This window comes from Misgurnus anguillicaudatus, chromosome 24, assembly GCF_027580225.2.
Source record: "Misgurnus anguillicaudatus chromosome 24, ASM2758022v2, whole genome shotgun sequence".
NCBI classification, from domain to species: Eukaryota; Metazoa; Chordata; class Actinopteri; order Cypriniformes; family Cobitidae; genus Misgurnus; species Misgurnus anguillicaudatus.
This window is the reverse complement of record NC_073360.2, coordinates 5,612,016-5,629,822: the sequence shown is the minus strand read 5'-3', so window position 1 is coordinate 5,629,822 and position 17,807 is coordinate 5,612,016. Positions and strand designations below refer to the sequence as shown.

Here is a 17,807-nt window from a genome sequence, read left to right as displayed (position 1 = left end):
AGGGAAACAAAGAAAATGATCATTAAGCTGTTCAAAAAAAAATCAATGTCAACATTTTTCTTTGAAGACACTTAAGATATGTTTTAAGATTTATACGTTAAGTGGTTTAAAGGAACAGTATGTAAGAAATGTATATCAATTAATCATAAAATGGCCCTGATATGTCACTAGACATTAAGAAATCATTTTCATTTCAAATACTTATATCACACACTCAAAACAGTGGTCTGGCCAGGATATTGTCATTTAAAAGGTGGATTTGCAGCCCTCAACTGATGTTTATGTTGTCATTTTGTGTATTGCCCACCAGTTGTGTGATTGCAATACCAGTTTTGGCCACAATCCTACATACTGTTCCTTTAAGCTAATATTTAGTTGCATAAGCATTGTTGTTGATAACTGCTGCACATCTGTGTCAAATCGAGTCAACTGGCACCTAGAATATTTCAGCCCTGTCAATTTTTAGGTTTTGTGTCAAAAACTGCATTTTTAAGTTTTTAATGGGGTAGAGATGATGGGATTTAGCTGTACACTCCATAACCTCAATCCTTTCTTTCTGGAACCAAGACTTTGCCCCCTTGCTTCTGTGTTTGTTGTCTTGTTGAAACTTCCATTTAAGTGTCATTTCCTCTTCTGCAAAGGGTAACATAATCTCTTCAAGTATTCTGATATATTCAAACTGATCCATGTTCCCTTGTATACGATAAATAGGCCCAACACGGAAAAAAACATCCCCATTCCATGACTTTTGCACTACCATGTTTATCTGTCGCCTACTGTGCCTTGAATTCAGTACACTGAAAAAAATGATTCATTGAATTTAATCAATTTTTTTAAGGTAAGTGGTTGCAATCAATCCACTTAAGCAACATCCAAACAAAAAAGATTAGTAACGTAAAATAAAATATAAAACTTTTGTTTAATTGTAGCTAAAACAAATTGACTGCAACCACTTACCTTAAAAAATTTGATTAAATTCAATTAATCATTTTTTTCAGTGTACCCGGGGGTCACCTGAGGTTTTGTCGATAACCAATAGACCCCAAAATAACAATTTTACTCTCATCAGGCCAAAAAATCTGAATGTCACAGTACTTACAGATCATCTTTGAGGTGTTGAAAGGCTGAATCTTTGCCATCCTGACTATTGTTGCTTGTTTTCTACCGTGTGCTTTGGATTTGTGTTGCCATTTAAAGCATTTGAGATCATTTAAGCTGAGCATCCTAAACTTTGCTGCATTTCTTTTCTGCATTCAATTCTACGGAAATGTCAATTTTTACAGAAATATTATAATATAATATATATTAAAATGAAAAAATATGTTATTTGAACAATTGCACCTTCGTGAGCCATCAATGTGGCAATACATTAATTAATCATACACTGAAAAAAATGATTCATTGAATTTAATCAATTTTTTTAAGGTAAGCGGTTGCAATCAATTTATTTAAGCTACATTTAAACAAAAAAGATTAGTAACGTAAAATTAAATATAAAACTTTTGTTTAAATGTAGCTTAAATAAATTGATTGCAACCACTTACCTTAAAAAAATTGATTAAATTCAATGAATCATTTTTTTCAGTGTATTAATTAATTAGAATTCTAAGCACCACAGAAGTGCTCGTCCCCACAGTCATGTCAATGCTTTATTTTGAGATCAAAAATTGTGTTTTCTTCCATTTAAAATACAATAATTTGTCCATTACTATCAAATATATGATGTAAATTACATTAAAAAACATCATGCTAAATAAATATTATAAAATATATAATGAAAGTAGTGGTCCCCTGGAGTTGTATTACTGGTGTTACCGTTTAACAAAAAAACGCTTATTTTAAAATAAAAATCACACTGATGACATCACTTCACTTTCTTCTTTCACTTTCCTGGAGATCTATGAAGAGAAGCCCATGGTAAGTCCACTATCTCTTTTCAGGTATTAGAAATCTTTTCATTTATCTCATGATTTCATATAAAGCTTTTGGTTTAAGTCACTGGTATGACCTCCTTTATTGTTTGGAAATTGCAAAAAACTAGGATACAAATGGATTAAACTACTCAATTTAGTGAGTATACAATGATTGAAAACATGTGATTTGATACTTTGTAGCAGCAATTTTGCAGCAAAATTATCACTGGTGTTACCTTCCTTTATTGGTAACCAGTAAAGATCAGTGACTTGTGACACTAATGTTACTGGTTTTTTTCTTTCACATTAAATAAAATCTTTCACATGTGACATGATGATAATTTTAAATGCATTGAATTCTAGTACACTTAAGAATTAAGCTTTAACGCTGAAAAAAATAATATTTCATAAACACCTTTAATATTGCTAAAGAAGTAAGGTAACACCAGTGACAAAAAATGGTGTAAGCAGTCTAATCATTAAGCTGTAATTAATGTGTACTCATAAATTCAAAGAGTAATCGAATAACATGGTCTAAGTTTAAATGTTAGAAAAATAAATCAATTTAAAGACATCTTGACATACCAAAAGTGGACGTTTCTGTAGAATGACCCTTATATGTTTTCCCCTCTCAAAACAACCATTTAATCAAATTGGGTTGTTCCTCTGAGCAATGATGGAACGGTCCATTTAACTTAAAAAATTAAGCAGCAGATATATTTTATAACAATGGGTGAACTTATTTTCTTCCCCTCTTTGTTAATAAGAGACATAACTATAGACAATGTGCTCGTTTTCCATTTAAACTCAACACTGCTATTATTTTGATCATGCTACTTTCAATAAAGGAGTCTATGACTTATAACAAGTTAGTGTAGATATCATTACAAATGGGTCTACTGTTTTTTTTGTTACACTACTACATCTGTAAGTAAATCATTTTCTTTGCAAACATTACTACTATAAATTACAGTGGTTTATCAGGTTACTGATGTTGCACTGCTATTATTTTGAACATAATGGTTTATATATATCGTAGTATTTTTAAAGAATTTTAACACCCATGCAAAATAGGATTATGACCAGAGTACACCCAACAAAACTATGGTTAATTTATGTATGAAGATAATCAGCTTTAAAGGTGACACAGAATGATTGAACGGGGTATTTATCCTTGTTCTGTGATGTGACATGTAGACAATTTTTTTTGTTTGGGTCTGTAATGCCTTAGAAGCTTCCTAAAAACCTCTCTAAGAAAGCTCTATTAGGGTGGGGGATTTCAAACAAGTGGTTTTGCACCTATTTGGCTCCCCCTACTGGCTTAACTTGCAATCTCATTACTGATTGGCTGACTTTGCTGCCACTCAAAAAATGTAGCCAATTATTTTAAAGTGGAGGGGCAGTTAGATGCCTGTGATGTCATAAGCATCAGTTTTTCTGATTGGGCTGTTTTCTGGCTGACATTTCTAAAAGAGGAATTTCTATGAGACCAAGATGTTTGGCATGTCTAGTACTTTATGTATGTTTGTGAATGTGGGTAGACTACCATTATTCAACAAAGACAAGGTAAAAATGGTTTTTCATTCTCTGTCCCCTTTAAATCAGTTTAGTGTAAATGTCCAGTTACATTGTTTTATAGTTCAAGTGCTACTGTACTAAGACTTCTTTAATGCCCTCCATTTATAGCAAAAAATACAGAGCCAATGAAAGCATAAGTCAGTAGCTAATCAGAAATTCAAACAGCTATATAGATGTATGTATTGGTGTATAAACACTTTAAATGTAAATATGTAATGATTAACTCAAGATTCATTTTTAGTTTTCAATGAAAAGCTGCTGGATGAGAATTTAAAAACCAAACATTAAGATCATAAATGTGTTTAATATATGCAAAAGAAAAACAAGTAAAACAGTTCGTGTTGATTTTACAAAACAATAAGCATTTCACAAATCTAATCACGCACTAAATGCCGGATTCTACAAATCAGAAAATTAAAAAGTAACAAGTAACATCTGACCCAAACCCCCCCATTCACCTAGAGCAAAACAACCCTTTAAAGCTGATCTGTGGACAGTTTTATTTGATTTCACAGGTCTCAGACAGACAGAAGAGGAGCTCTGAGATCAGTTTTGCCCTTGCCATATCATCTCTACTCATAGTAGATTCAACATTAACAGGAAAATTTGCTCATTTCAGACCATATGCAGGATGCTCATGCAAGGTATGCACACACAAACCTCTCCCAGTTACCCTTCATTAAATCTACACCCCGTCCCTCCCCCCTACAATAAGCAATGGGCTGGAATGGCATCCGCGTGAAGTCTTCAGTATGGCCGGCCTCGTCTATCATCTCTGTGATCTCCTCTGAAATAAAAAAACAGCAGAGATTTATTATTTTTAATCATTTATATACAAAACAACCTAATTGAAAATGGTTATAACCTATGAAGTATAACAGAACAAACACTTACCTTCCACCCATTTTGTAGCCACCACCTCCACGGTCTCCTCCACGAAAGCCACCTCCTCCTCTGCCACCTCTATAGCCACCACGATCCCCGCGGTCACCCCCGTATCCGCCACGACCACCACCACCACCACCACGGTCTGAAAAGGAAGACAATTTATGAAGTGAACAAACAATAAAACTCGGTAAAATGCTGACTTTTAAGTTAATAGAAATTGGTCACAAAGTGCTTGAAGCACAAGATTTTCACGTACCTCCACCTCCATAACTATCTCCTTCTGGTTTTGGTGTACCACACTTGTTGCATTCATATCTTCGGGCAAAGTTCATATTTCCACACGAGCTTAAGGTGGAAAACAAATTATTCAACATTTCTTCACACACACGGTTTTTTCCAAACATGTCTTAATCTTTTCTACCTGTTAGGACACGGCCAGTCTCCTCCTCTGACATCAAATGAGGGACCACCACCACCACCTCCAAAGCCACCTCTGCCTCTAAAACCTTTAAGCAAAGACACAAATATGCCCAAAAATATACACAATTATAGACTGAAATGATCTGCTAGCAAGCTTAAGCAGGAGCCAAACAAAATTAATAAATATTTTTAAAACACACCACCTCCACCACCACGTCCTCTGCCGCCACCACCTCCTCCTCCACCGCCGCCTCTTTGACTGAACTCAGCCCGCCTGGTAGCAAACGACACCTTGATGGGTCTTCCATTAAAGTCTTTCCCTGTATTCCAGAAAAACAAAGCAAAACGAAACGATATTATACAACACGTATCAGGGCTCAGAAGTGTGAACAATTTGGTCGCACATGCGCCCTAATTTCTCAATGGTGCGCCTTAAAAAAATTAGGTCTCAATCGTGTTTATTGTCTCCATGCTTTAAAACATCACAATATCTTCCTTTGCCTGTAAAGTGGTGATCTCTGCGTGACACTACGTCTCCTTCATTAAGTTGTGAGAGAGTGTGAATGGCTGTAGCCATTGTAGTGTATGAAATAAATATGGATTAAATAATACCCATCCCTGCAGAAATTTAAATTAAATATTTAAAATGGAAAAAATATTTCGACAAATATGCACACTTTGAATAAAAAAAGCCCCAAATGAACATTGAGTTTTTAGTGCTTTCATGACAACCATGCAGGAGGCATGATTTTTCTGAATAGTTTGAATTAATGTAAATAAAGACCTCTTTAGGATGCCAGTGTCGTCGCATTGCTTGTAAAACTGCAGCGTTAAATGCGATTGTCAAAAATTTGGGTGCACCTAACTTTTGTTCTGGTGCACCTAAGAAAAAAGGCGCACCAGTGCAACCAGTGAAAAAAGTTAGTCTCTAGCCCTGCGTATGGTCCAGACAAAGAGACAACATTGATGCTTCTCTTACCATCAAACCAATCAATTGCAGCTTTGGCTGAAGGAGGATCATCAAATGACACCGTGGCTTCACCCTTTAGTCGGCCAGTGGCTTTATCGGTGTACAGATTGATCATGGGTTGACCGGTCTTTTTGTTCACCTTTGAAATGAACGTACTTGTTAAGACTAAATTTGTAAAACAATATTTGCCATTTATAAGTTTCTTGACCCTCGAGTTAGTTAACTTGCCTTTATGATTCCAATCTGTTTGAAGAAGTCTCCCACTTCTTGAGGGGTAACGTCATCACCGAGACCCTGGACAAAGATGGTGTTATTGTCAGAGTTGTCCTGATCACCATCTGTAATTAAGAGATGAAGACAGAGAACATGAGAAATAGTTGTGAATGTATTTACTTACGAGCTTAATTTAACAACACCTCACAAAGATGGAGCAATGGTTTGGTATAATATAATTTGTTGTAATATATAATTTTTTTATATATATATTTTTATCAGCTCAAATTACATTACTTAAAAATGTGCATACTTAATAACAACAACTTATTTTTGCATATTTAATTTTTTTTTGCAAAGTTGACACTATTAACACTTACCACCATCATCCTTTTGACCATAGTCTCTGGATCCTGAAAGACAACAAGAGACGAAAAAGAACAAAAACTTTGAGAACATCAGAGAGACAGATAACTTAAAAAAGAAAGCATAAACATCTAACCCAATTTCACTAAACAAATTGCTATGAAGATGATACGTTGTTTAAAGCGAGTTTAATCTATGTACCAATGCATCTCCAAAATTGCCACAGCACTTTCCAACACCTATCATCACCAGCACAAATTTGCTGTGAGTTTAGTCAAATAAATCCACCAAGTATTCTTCAGTTACGTCCCTTCTTCGTCATGTGCACAGTTGGCATCCAGAACGCAGAGCGTTTAATTCAATTTCCTCATGCAAGAATACCATTCTTATCAAAGTAAAACTGAGATGTTACACTTTAGCCCACTACCAGACAGGAGAACAATAAAAAGCAAACAGTAAGAGGTGTGAGACTCCTTTGGTTTTGACAAATATAATGGTGGCTCTCAAGAGTTAATCTTTCTGTATCTCTCTTAACTCCTTCCCCCATTGAGACAGTTCTGATGCTCATCACTTACCACCGTAATTTTTGTAGCCACCACGGTCACCACCACTGCAGAAGAAAAAATTGAAGATATGATGGCTTTCCTTTGTTGAAACCTGAGAGCGCAAGGCTCCCTCTCTTTATCAGTATTCCTGCCAAGGTTTACTAGTGAGGAGGCTCCCATTGACAGATGGATTACAGATAAAGGCCAATATAGTAAGTGAAACTTTTCAAATTTAATCCAAAGAGTTTTGTGCGCTTTCAAATTAGAAACTAAAAGGAAATCGTTTCAAAATACTCAAACTTGAATTCTTAACTAAAACCAGAGTCGAGCGTGGAGGACAACCTCCCAGCTCCCTCTTTAACTATTCAAATTTAGTCGAATTGTCTAAACGTTGTGGTCGATAAGCACACATTTTCTTCCATTATGAGTGCGCTTAAGAGTTCCAAAGGTCCAACTTTAATTTCACTCACTTTGATACCTGTAGTATAAAATGTAGACCATGTTAAGACAAAAAGAAACAACACTTTAAGACACGCTTTACTGGAGTGACTGGGATTCGTTCCTTGAGCTGAATCTTTCAATGTAAACCGATTTCACCCAAAGAATGTCAATATGAAACATTTTATCTAGGGCTGTCAAAATTAACGTAAAATCATTTTAACGACGCTAATTTTATTAATGAGCGATTAATGCAACGCGCAATTTCTGTTTGCTCGTAGACTTGAGACGCAGCCTTAGACGGTAAAGTGTCATCAAATGTCTAAAATGATCTTTACGTCTACGTTTTCTGTCCTAAACGCAAAACTAATACAAAGGATGTGCGTCTATTCACTTGTGCTTCTGAGATTTTGGTTTTTAAATGTGCAGGAATTAGAAAATAAGTTGCAGGACTTGCTTGATGTTAAAATAATTAAGAGAGATAAAGTTTGGGACCTGATTGATGTTAAGAGTTATTAAGAGCGACAAGACTAAAAAACAATCCTCACGCTGACTGACACACCTGACACCGACATCTACACAAAATTACAGTTTTCAAAATATTTACTTTGACAAGAATACACGCAGATATGTCTTAAGTGAATGTTTGATTAACTGCGGGGAAAAACATCTAAAATGTGACATTATATTAGATCCTACAACTTTAAGATATACTGTAATGTCTGTCTCAATGTCAATCAAACAATAAAAGATAAAAGTTAAACATATATTGATATTGTTTTTGACGGTGTGTGCCAATTCTATTAGTTTTACAGTCATTTTAAGGTAAGGATGCGCGGATTTTGTTTTTGAACCTTAAAAAAATATTTAACTGGATTTCTCAAAATTTTCTTTTACTTATAAAAAAATACATTTGCAAAAAGCATGTATATATTCCACGTCCATGTTGATTAGAGTATTAAAAACTTGAAAAGGGTTAAATTAAACGGATAACTTGTGATTAATCGCACATTTTTAACTCATGACAATCATGCGATTAATCTAGATTAAATAGTTTAGTCGATTGACAGCCCTAATTTTACCGAAACTGAGAAGAGTGCAGCCAAACGTGAAGACTTAATTAGTAGGAATATTCCAACCAGGACAAATCCCAAAGTGATGAGAAACTAAATCACCATATGAACTTGAAACTTTTTACCTTACATTTATTAGGACTGCCCTTCTTTGGCTTTGTTTCAGCAACTTTCAATTCAGGGTAAACAGACATTTGTACACAATACACAGTTTACCAACTCTGTGAAATGTGTTCATGTTGTCAGAGGGTCAGGACTGCTAACACAGACTAATAAATAATAAACCTTATACAAGTAGACAGGCTTTCATTTACCTCAGGTGATTCCCACCAAATGTTATTGATTATTTCACAGACTACATTATTCAAATGTACACACAAGAAACAAATATGTTCACGTTGTTGTTATAAACCGAGGGTCTCAAACTCGAACTGGCTTTGGGCCACTAGCGGGATGACAGAAGCTGTGTCTCCATTACACTTTAAAATTGCGCAAATTGACATTGCAAATTTAAAATACGTTTTTATTTTTTTCTCCGTGTCTGTTATCTGCCCCTCCTGTTATACATGTTATGTCATGTTGTATGCTTTCTTTTATGTAATGTTTAGTGACTATGCAATAAAAAATAATAGTTATAATTAAAATACAACCAATAGAAATATAAATTTCACACAAACTCCAATATAATGCAAAAAAACTTTACACTCGCATTAGGTGGTTTTCATTCTATTCTAACTTAGCTATTGATTAGGAGGGCCATTTCTGGAACGGGACTTTAATTTTTCATTACTTGGCATATTTTGTCATAATTCATGTAAATAATAATAAAAAGTAAAAAGTTTTTTTACTTATAGATTTACACGTTTTGATTAAGTGGTATGTTTAAATTGACGATTGTACAGGAAAACTAAAATATTTGTTTGTGGACTGGATGGTTTTATTTTGACATCAGGTCCAGCTCAAAGAGAGACAGTCGAAAATTACTCTCAGGCCAGCAGTTGAGACCCCTGTTATAACCCCGTTATATATTTAACAATGGGTCTCATTCACTAATAATTGCACACATTTTTCCTATTTATATGCACATTTTAACTTCTCACAAAATCTAAATAAATCAGAACACGCGTGTATGCACAAATTTGTTTCCTATACTTTTACGTTAGCGAATTTTGAGTGATTGACGTTTGGACTTTACGTTTACATTATAAAAGCGACTGCTTAATGCAAAAAGATTTTAAAAATTAGGAAGTCAAAGAGTAAAGAATTGTCAATGCGCATCTTTATATGTATAGAAAGTTATTTATATAATTATGTATACAAAAAATATTACAATATAAAATTGAATAATGCAAATGTCAACATTTGACATACACATCAGTATATTAAGTATGAGACTATAGTAACTATGTACTTGTGGTAAAAGTTGTTCTTGAATCAAACTTTCTGAACGCACATTTGACGCACAAATTTACACGTCCCATGCTTAGTGAATGAGACCCATTGATTGTGAAAATAAGCATATATGTGCATAATGAAACCTGAATATTTAACACGAATCTTTTCAGAAACATCCTACTCACTTCAACAGCTGATTGGGTTTCAGAGATTCATACAGTGGGTGAATTTAAAAATTTAGAGGGTAACCCCCTCCAAAAACATTAAAGATACAATCGATCCATCTCTCGCACATCTAATCAGGAACTATTTAGCCAAACAGTCTGAGAAAATGCTTAAATATTTAGATATTTTATAATATTTAACACCTTTCACGTTAATAATAACTGTGCAATTAAATTACAACAGCATTGTTTCATGCATTACACGACACATCATCCCTCTTATACCTTCTAGCGGGTGACACACTCACCCCATACCGGAGGGTGGTCCTCGGCCACCTCTGTCAAAGCCCCCACGGTCATAACCGCCACGTCCTCTGCCCCTGTAACCTTCAGAGCTGTCAGAGCCACCATCATCACCATATCTCCGGCTATCACCTGAGAGAAAAGTAAATGACTACAGTGAAAGCGTATTTTGTGTCATGATTTACTCATGTATCCTACAATAAAAGTCAACGGGTACCATCAACTGTGTGCTTGTCATCATTTATCAAAATATCTTTATGTCTTCAGAGTAAAGAAACTCAAGATTATCACCATCATTGCGTCGCCCGCCTCCAGCCTGATACCCTCCATACGAGCCTCCAGATTGACCGTACCCCCCAGCGCCACCGGCTCCACCAGACTGCTGCCCATACGAGCGCGGTTGCCCATATGACTTTTCACCATATCTGTGTCAGAGGGGTGAAGTTTATCAAGCATGCCATTAACGTACCAGTTATGGGAGAAACGTTTTGTTAAATTGCTAAGAAAAATCTTTTACCCGGTTGAGGTTTCAGAGGCCTGTTGCCCATAGCTGTCATAGCTCGGTTGGGTGGGCGCCGGCTGCTGCTGCGGCGGTGGCTGACCATAGGCACCAGAGGAATACGACGGGGCTGAACTGCCATATGCCTCTCCTTTAAAGAAATACAGGATTACACTTCATCCATCAATAACAGACAAACCCATCACATTTACAGACTACATACCACCCGATTGCCCGTAACCACTGTAGCTTTGAGCACCATAAGAGCCATTTCCATTACCCTGTCCATATCCCTGCTGAGGTACAAAAAAACAACAATCAACACCAAAATTTGAGATGCTTACAAAAACAAAAAATATAACAATATAAAATTTACCTGTCCACCTGGATAGCTCTGCGATCCACCATAGGAACCATAGCTGTTCATATAAAGACATGATGCATTATAACAAAGCAAATAAAAAACTGGCTATATTGTTTCAAAAATAAAACTAAAAACTTATCCTAATCAAAAATACACAATACACTCTCAAATATATAAAGTTAAAAGATTACTTGGAGGAATACTGTGGGTAAAAAAATGAACAGTGAATTACCTTTGTTGAGCGCCAGGCTGACCGTAGCCTGAATCTACAAGGCAAACAAACACAAACAAGATTCAAATAAACAACTCATATTAGTTGCAAAGAGCTAGAAGACAACTGGTAGTTAAATTTATTAACTTACAAGTAAGGATATGTGAAAAACCCGTGCATATAACGTAACCATTTGGGAATGCTAATGCTAACCACGCCACTCCACACCATAAACATGGCGCCCAAATACCACTCACAAGAATTAAACTATTCGAGTTGGTGGTGTACTTTAAACATGTTACCTTCATTAAATACAAGCATGTATTTGTTCAGAAATGTATACTTTCATATTGACCAAACACGCGCCAACCCATTAGCTGCTAATGCTTAAGCGCACTGTGCTAACGAACGCATGTAGCTAACGAAACTACACAAAGTCGTTTATACAATCATAATTTAAAGCGCGTCTGCGCTTCTTTACGTTATACATCTTACCTGACGCCATCCTCCTGAATTAAATAAAACCAATGGGGATCTGTTTCAAAATAAGAGATATGATTAAAACCCCGGCACGACCAAACCGCGCACTGCCGCTCTTATGAACTTTAACCCAAAACTGTCATGTACCATCCTCTCACCGGAAGTATGCGAATTAAACTTTTTGTGATTTGGACACCTTAACATTAAAAACATAACAGTTTATATTTAAAAAAACAAATTGTATTATGATTTTTTATGACATAGAGATTGTAAAGTTAACCAAAAACATATATTTTATCGAAATGTATGTTGAGGAAGACCTCTGCTTAGTGGAAAGTGGTACAATCCTTGCGCCTTTTCTTTCACGTGATCTCTACCACGTTTATAACGTCACAAAAGGATTGCGTTGACTTTTATTAATGTCTACCTGTAATATACGTGTAATTAAAATACACATTTACTCACAGTTTGTGTAATTTCGTTATCATTTATTAATAAATTGTTTTAGTAACCGTGTGCGTTTACCCGTAAAAAATGTTAACACGTGACTACATTCGTTAGGTAGTCTTCGGCCGTTTCTCAATTCGAAAGCTGCAGCCTCCGGAGGTCGCATATGCAAGCTGCATACGTCATCAAGCCTGTTTTTTTAGTTATCTGAGCATTACATTCGCAAGTCATGAACATACTACAACAATTTACGACTAATTAAGAATAATAGTCAACTTTATAATTGTTAATATTCTGAAATAAGACTTGATGAAGTCTTGATGACGTATGCAGCCTACAAATGCGACCTCTGGAGGCTGCATCCTTTGGATTGAGAAATGGCGTTCTACGCCATATATGCGTAAATAAATTACTTGAAATAAGTGTGCTTCGAATTTCTATACAAGACTAAAACACTTTTTATATTGAGTTGGAAAACAACATTAAAAAAGAGAAAAAGCCTTGTAATGGGAAAAAAATTTCATAAAGGAAACGTTTCAACTTGCAATTAAATCAAATCAAATCAAATCTGTGCTTTAGCTCAGTTCATATACAACAAGAAAAATATATTTTAAAATGTAATTTTAAATCCATTTCAAAAGATTTCAAAAATTGACAAAAATATATTTGCTGAAATATATTTTGAAATGTTTAAAACTGTATTTTTCACCAATGTATTTTTTGACAATTTTTGTATATTTTGAAATATATTAAAAAATACATTATTATAATAATTCAAAGCATTTATATTTACGTAGCATTGAAAGTAAGCTTATTTTCGTTACAAACCTGTAAACAAAAGGTTCAAATGAAATAATTTTTTTCTGCAAAAATATTATTTTATACTCAAACTCTCTCTCTCTCTCTCTCTATATATATATATATATATATAAATATATTTTTTGCCATATGGGTTGTAAAAGTAGAAATGTATTTGTTGCCCCTGAAATAAAATATATGTTGATATTTGAAGGTTAAACTAAATATATTTAAAATAAAAATATATTTATTTAAGCTTTCTTTCTACAGAATGTATTTAGCATATATTTAAAACATATTTTTGGTAAGAGAAATGCAGTATGGGTTGGGGGAGCATTGCATTAGCAGCACAAAAGATCATGGGGTGGTTTCCCGGGCAGGGTTTAGATTAATTCAGTACTAGGCCTTAGATATTTTACGACATTTAAGTATTTTTACAAACAAACTTTACAAAAACTATACGAGTGCATCTTGAGACAAAACAACAGTACTGATATATGTTAAAATATGTCAGTGCAAGGTGTTTTGAAATGAAAGCAGCTTAAACATTTAAGTCTGGGGCTAGGATAAACCCTGTCTGGGAAACCACCCCATGGGTTTAATCCCAGGGTACACAAACTCATAAATTGTAGCTTGAAATTGCACTGGTAGTTGTTTTGGATTAAAGCGTCTGTCAAATGCATAAATATAATGTAAATTAAATCTGGTCAACTCTATATATGGTGAAATTCTTATTTAATCATGACCATTCTGCAGATAGAGTATGTAAACTTGAGCAGAACTGTATATTTAAAGGTTAAAACAATAAAATATATTTTCATGTTATTTCATCTTATTCTCAAATGGTAAAGACAAATTGGTAAATGTGGATAAAAAAAGCAAAATACAAGTGTGATGGTACATTTTTACATTTTATTAATTAAAAAGACATGCCTAAATAGTAGTAATGTATAAGAAATAATAGTTGCACATGATGGATAATTAAAAAAAGTCAAGAGCAACTACTAGAATATATAATTTTTCTCCGGCAATCCTTATCTTTAGGTTAATAAAAAGACAAGCTATTCTGTAAATAAGGCACTAGAGTCGGTGACTTAACAAACCAGCATTACATACAGAAGACTCAATGAACAACTCCTCTAGCAGTTACCAGCGCACAGAGGAGAAAGAACAGGGTTGGCATTTATGTGCACCTCAAGAAAACAGAAAATATCCAAGGATTTACTTTTAATATTCAGCCATAATTAAAACCATACACAAAGTAGGAAAGGAAAAATCTAAAGATTTAAGACGCTTTTACTTTGGAGAACTACAAGCTTATTTTGTGATCCACCTTCACAGAAAAACAGCATTTTTGTATTAAATCTCACGGCTGATGAAAAGATTTTAGGAATGACTTATTTGAAAAGACAATGGATATCAGTCGATTTCATATTTCAAACATGTTTTAGTCCCATGTGCTACATCATCAATTGCATTACCATAAAGCCTCTAAACAGAGAAGCAGCGTTCTTTGACAAAACCATTATTAGTTGGCTAAAAAAATGAGTATGCATAATATGAACAAGATACATTCATCCCTTTAATTGCATGAATCACTACATCATAATTCGAATTAAAATCTGTTATTTAACAGTCAATATCCTACTTGATGTCTCTGCTGTATTTCTCTGCTTTTTGGTTTTATAAATCCCCTAAAATCAGCTTCTGAATTCTGCATGGTTTCACTGCTGTGGCATCAACGTTTTCGTTTCCTAGACAAACATGTCACAGAATTGCAAACATATTTAAACCTATCCTCATGAAAATTGGTTTCGAACAGGAACATTGCTTTGCCCTTTAACTCCAGACGTCCTGCGAGTAGCGTCCTTTAGTCATCAGTTTCTTGATATAATCTACAGCTTGTGTGCGGCTCATACCGCCCAGCTCCTCTGCGATCTCATAGAAGGAGTTCTGCACATCTCGCGCCATGTTACGAGCATCTCTGTGGGAACCAAACAAATGTTTGAATCATTAAAATGCTCAATAAAACATTTGACCCAATATTTTAAAATGTGAAATGTAATGTTTACGAACCCGCAAACGTAGATGTGAGCATTTTCGGTGTGAACCAGCCTCCAAATAGTCTCCTTGTTGTTCCTCAAGAGGTGCTGTACATATACCTGGATGTACAGTTAATACAAGTTAACGTAAGTAACGCAAAGCAATCATGTATGAGGTAAAGGTGGATTTAGCATAGCAATTTTAAAAAAACGTCAACAGTTGTCATTAGTTTATCAGTTTTCGTTTACTAAAACTAGACTAAAATGTCATCGGTTTATCAGTTTTCGTCGACTAAAACTAAAATGTCATTAGTTTTCGATGACTAAAACTAGACTAAAATGTCATCAGTTGTTGTTGACTTAAAACTAGTTGTCAGTTGTCATTGACTAAAAGTAGACAAAAAAGTCATCAGTTTATCAGTTTTCCTCAACTAAAACTAGACTAAAATGTAATCAGTTTATCAGTTTTCATGAGCTAAAACTAGACCAAAATTTCATCAGTTTATCAGTTTTCGTCGACTAAAACTAAAATGTCATCAGTTTATCAGTTTTCGTGGACTAAAACTAAATTGTCATCAGTTTTCGATGACTAGACTAAAATGTCATCAGTTTATCAGTTTTTGTCAACTAAAACTAGACTAAAAATGTCATCAGTTTATCAGTTTATGTCAACTAAAACTAGACTAAAATGTAATTTGTTTATCAGTTTTCGTCAACTAAACTAGACTTAAATGTCAACAGCTGTCGTCGACTAAAACTAGACTAAAATGTCATCAGTTGTTGTCGTCTTAAAACTAGTTGTCAGTTGTCATCGACTAAAAGTAGACTAAAATGCAATTAGTTTATCAGTTTTTGTCAACTAAAACTAGACTAAAATGTCATCAGTTTATGTCAACTAAAACTAGACTAAAATGTTATCAGCTGTCGTCGACTAAAACTAGACTAAAATGTTATCAGTTGTTGTCGACTTAAAACTAGTTGTCGGTTGTCGTCGACTAAAACTAAAATGTCATCAGTTTTCGATGACTAAAACTAGACTAAAATGTCATCAGCTGTCGTCGAATAAAACTAGACGAAAATGTCATCAGTTGTTGTCGACTTAAAACTAGTTGTCAGTTGTCATCGACTAAAAGTAGACTAAAATGCAATTAGTTTATCAGTTTTTGTCAACTAAAAGTAGACTAAAATGTCATTAGTTTATGTCAACTAAAAGTAGACTAAAATGTCATCAGTTAATCAGTTTTCTTCAACTAAAAGTAGACTAAAATGTCATCAGTTATTCAGTTTTCGTCAACTAAAAGTAGACTAAAATGTCATCAGTTAATCAGTTTTCTTCAACTAAAAGTAGACTAAAATGTTATCAGCTGTCGTCGACTAAAACTAGACTAAAATGTTATCAGTTGTTGTCGACTTAAAACTAATTGTCGGTTGTCGTCGACTAAAACTACACTAAAATGCCATCAGTTTACGTCAACTAAAACTAGACTAAAATATCATCAGTTCATCAGTTTTCGTCGACCTCAGACTTTTAGTCTACTGAAACTTGACTAGACTACAATGAGTATGAATGTGACTAAAACTAATAAAAGCAAAAATGACAGCTTGACACAAAGACTAGACTAAATCTAAAATTAAAACAGGCCACCAAAAACAACACTAGTTAACCATATTCTGTAACAATCTTGACGGGTACCGTCCCAACAAAATCATTATAATTAGTGTAATCTGAAACCATTTAGAAGACGTGTTACCTTATGTACTTGGTCTCTGGAGAAGGCTACATTGAGCTTAGTCAAAACTCCAGATTTTTCAAATGCCTCAAGTTCTTCATGGTACAAGAAGTCCTCATTCTTGTGACGACAGCCAAAGTACAACACTGTCTCTCCTACATCCTTACCTACAAAATAAAACACCTCAAGTTGAAAATTAAGCTATCAGTTAAGGGTGAATACGTAATACTGTGCAGATACATTTATTAAGGATTGGGTCATTTTCTGCTACCTTCACCTGTTTGTTTGTTGCAGCCCAAACCATACTAGGATTTCTATATTGAACCCTCTAGCACCACACATTTGCATGAAATTTTGTATGCACAAATATTATAATTATGGCATTTATTGTTTTCTAGGGCTGCCAAAAAATTAATTGCATACAAAATGAAAGTTTGTTTTTACATAATATATGTCTGTGTACTGTGTGTAATTATTTTGTATATATACATTTTTTATATTATTTTGTATATAAAAATTTTTTCTAAAATATTTACATATATGTGTGTATTTATATATACATAATAATTACACACAATACACACACAAATATATTATGCAAACACAAACTTTTATATTTGTATGCAATTAATCACGATTAATCTTTTGACAGCCCTATTGTGACCAATCAAATCATTCTTGTATATTGTTTTAACAAATTCAAAATAAATGTGAGGCTGTATCTCTGCAATGCTCTGGCACAATGAAACGTGGTACCCTGAAGGTATCTGCAATGTTTTGGCACAGCATCATGCACCCACAGATGGCGATTGTGCTGAAAACAATTTAATACTTTAATAGAAAAAAATTGCCATTGCTCATGTTTGTTTTGCACTAAAATTTGCATGCACCATTAAGAAAAGCTCATAACAAAAAGCATTTTAGTTCTTGAAATTTACAAATTAGATGGCAAGATGTCACAAAGTATCTA

General features: G+C 34.3%; 2 protein-coding genes across 14 annotated transcripts in view; both read right to left on the bottom strand.

Moving 5' to 3' along the window:
• Positions 1-3,775: 3,775 nt before the first annotated feature.
• taf15 (TAF15 RNA polymerase II, TATA box binding protein (TBP)-associated factor) lies at positions 3,776-11,980 on the bottom strand. 9 transcript variants are annotated; one of them, XM_073863473.1, is made up of 16 exons: positions 11,836-11,980; positions 11,362-11,395; positions 11,142-11,184; positions 10,989-11,058; positions 10,784-10,916; positions 10,558-10,691; positions 10,272-10,398; positions 6,924-6,958; positions 6,363-6,395; positions 5,998-6,107; positions 5,779-5,908; positions 5,000-5,119; positions 4,801-4,885; positions 4,636-4,724; positions 4,386-4,521; positions 3,776-4,278 (listed from the first exon to the last, which is right to left on the bottom strand). In XM_073863473.1, the coding sequence occupies exons 1-16, from the start codon at positions 11,843-11,845 to the stop codon at positions 4,239-4,241; spliced, it is 1,329 nt and encodes a 442-aa protein (XP_073719574.1). In that variant the 5' UTR covers positions 11,846-11,980; the 3' UTR covers positions 3,776-4,238. The 9 variants fall into 9 exon arrangements, with proteins under 9 accessions (XP_073719574.1, XP_073719575.1, XP_055051690.2 ...); XM_073863474.1 differs by having other exon boundaries at positions 11,046-11,058; XM_055195715.2 differs by having other exon boundaries at positions 11,046-11,061; positions 11,836-11,979.
• Positions 11,981-13,957: 1,977 nt separating this feature from the next.
• The window catches only part of porb (P450 (cytochrome) oxidoreductase b), a 38,961-nt gene continuing 35,111 nt past the window's right edge, over positions 13,958-17,807 (bottom strand). For all 5 annotated transcript variants that reach the window (XM_055195708.2, XM_055195709.2, XM_055195707.2 and 2 more), the window contains 3 exons: positions 16,859-17,004; positions 15,142-15,227; positions 13,958-15,049 (listed from right to left, as the gene is read on the bottom strand). In XM_055195708.2, the coding sequence (XP_055051683.2) occupies positions 14,905-15,049; positions 15,142-15,227; positions 16,859-17,004 (377 nt within the window). In that variant the 3' untranslated portion in view covers positions 13,958-14,904. The remainder of the gene's footprint in view (positions 15,050-15,141; positions 15,228-16,858; positions 17,005-17,807) is intronic.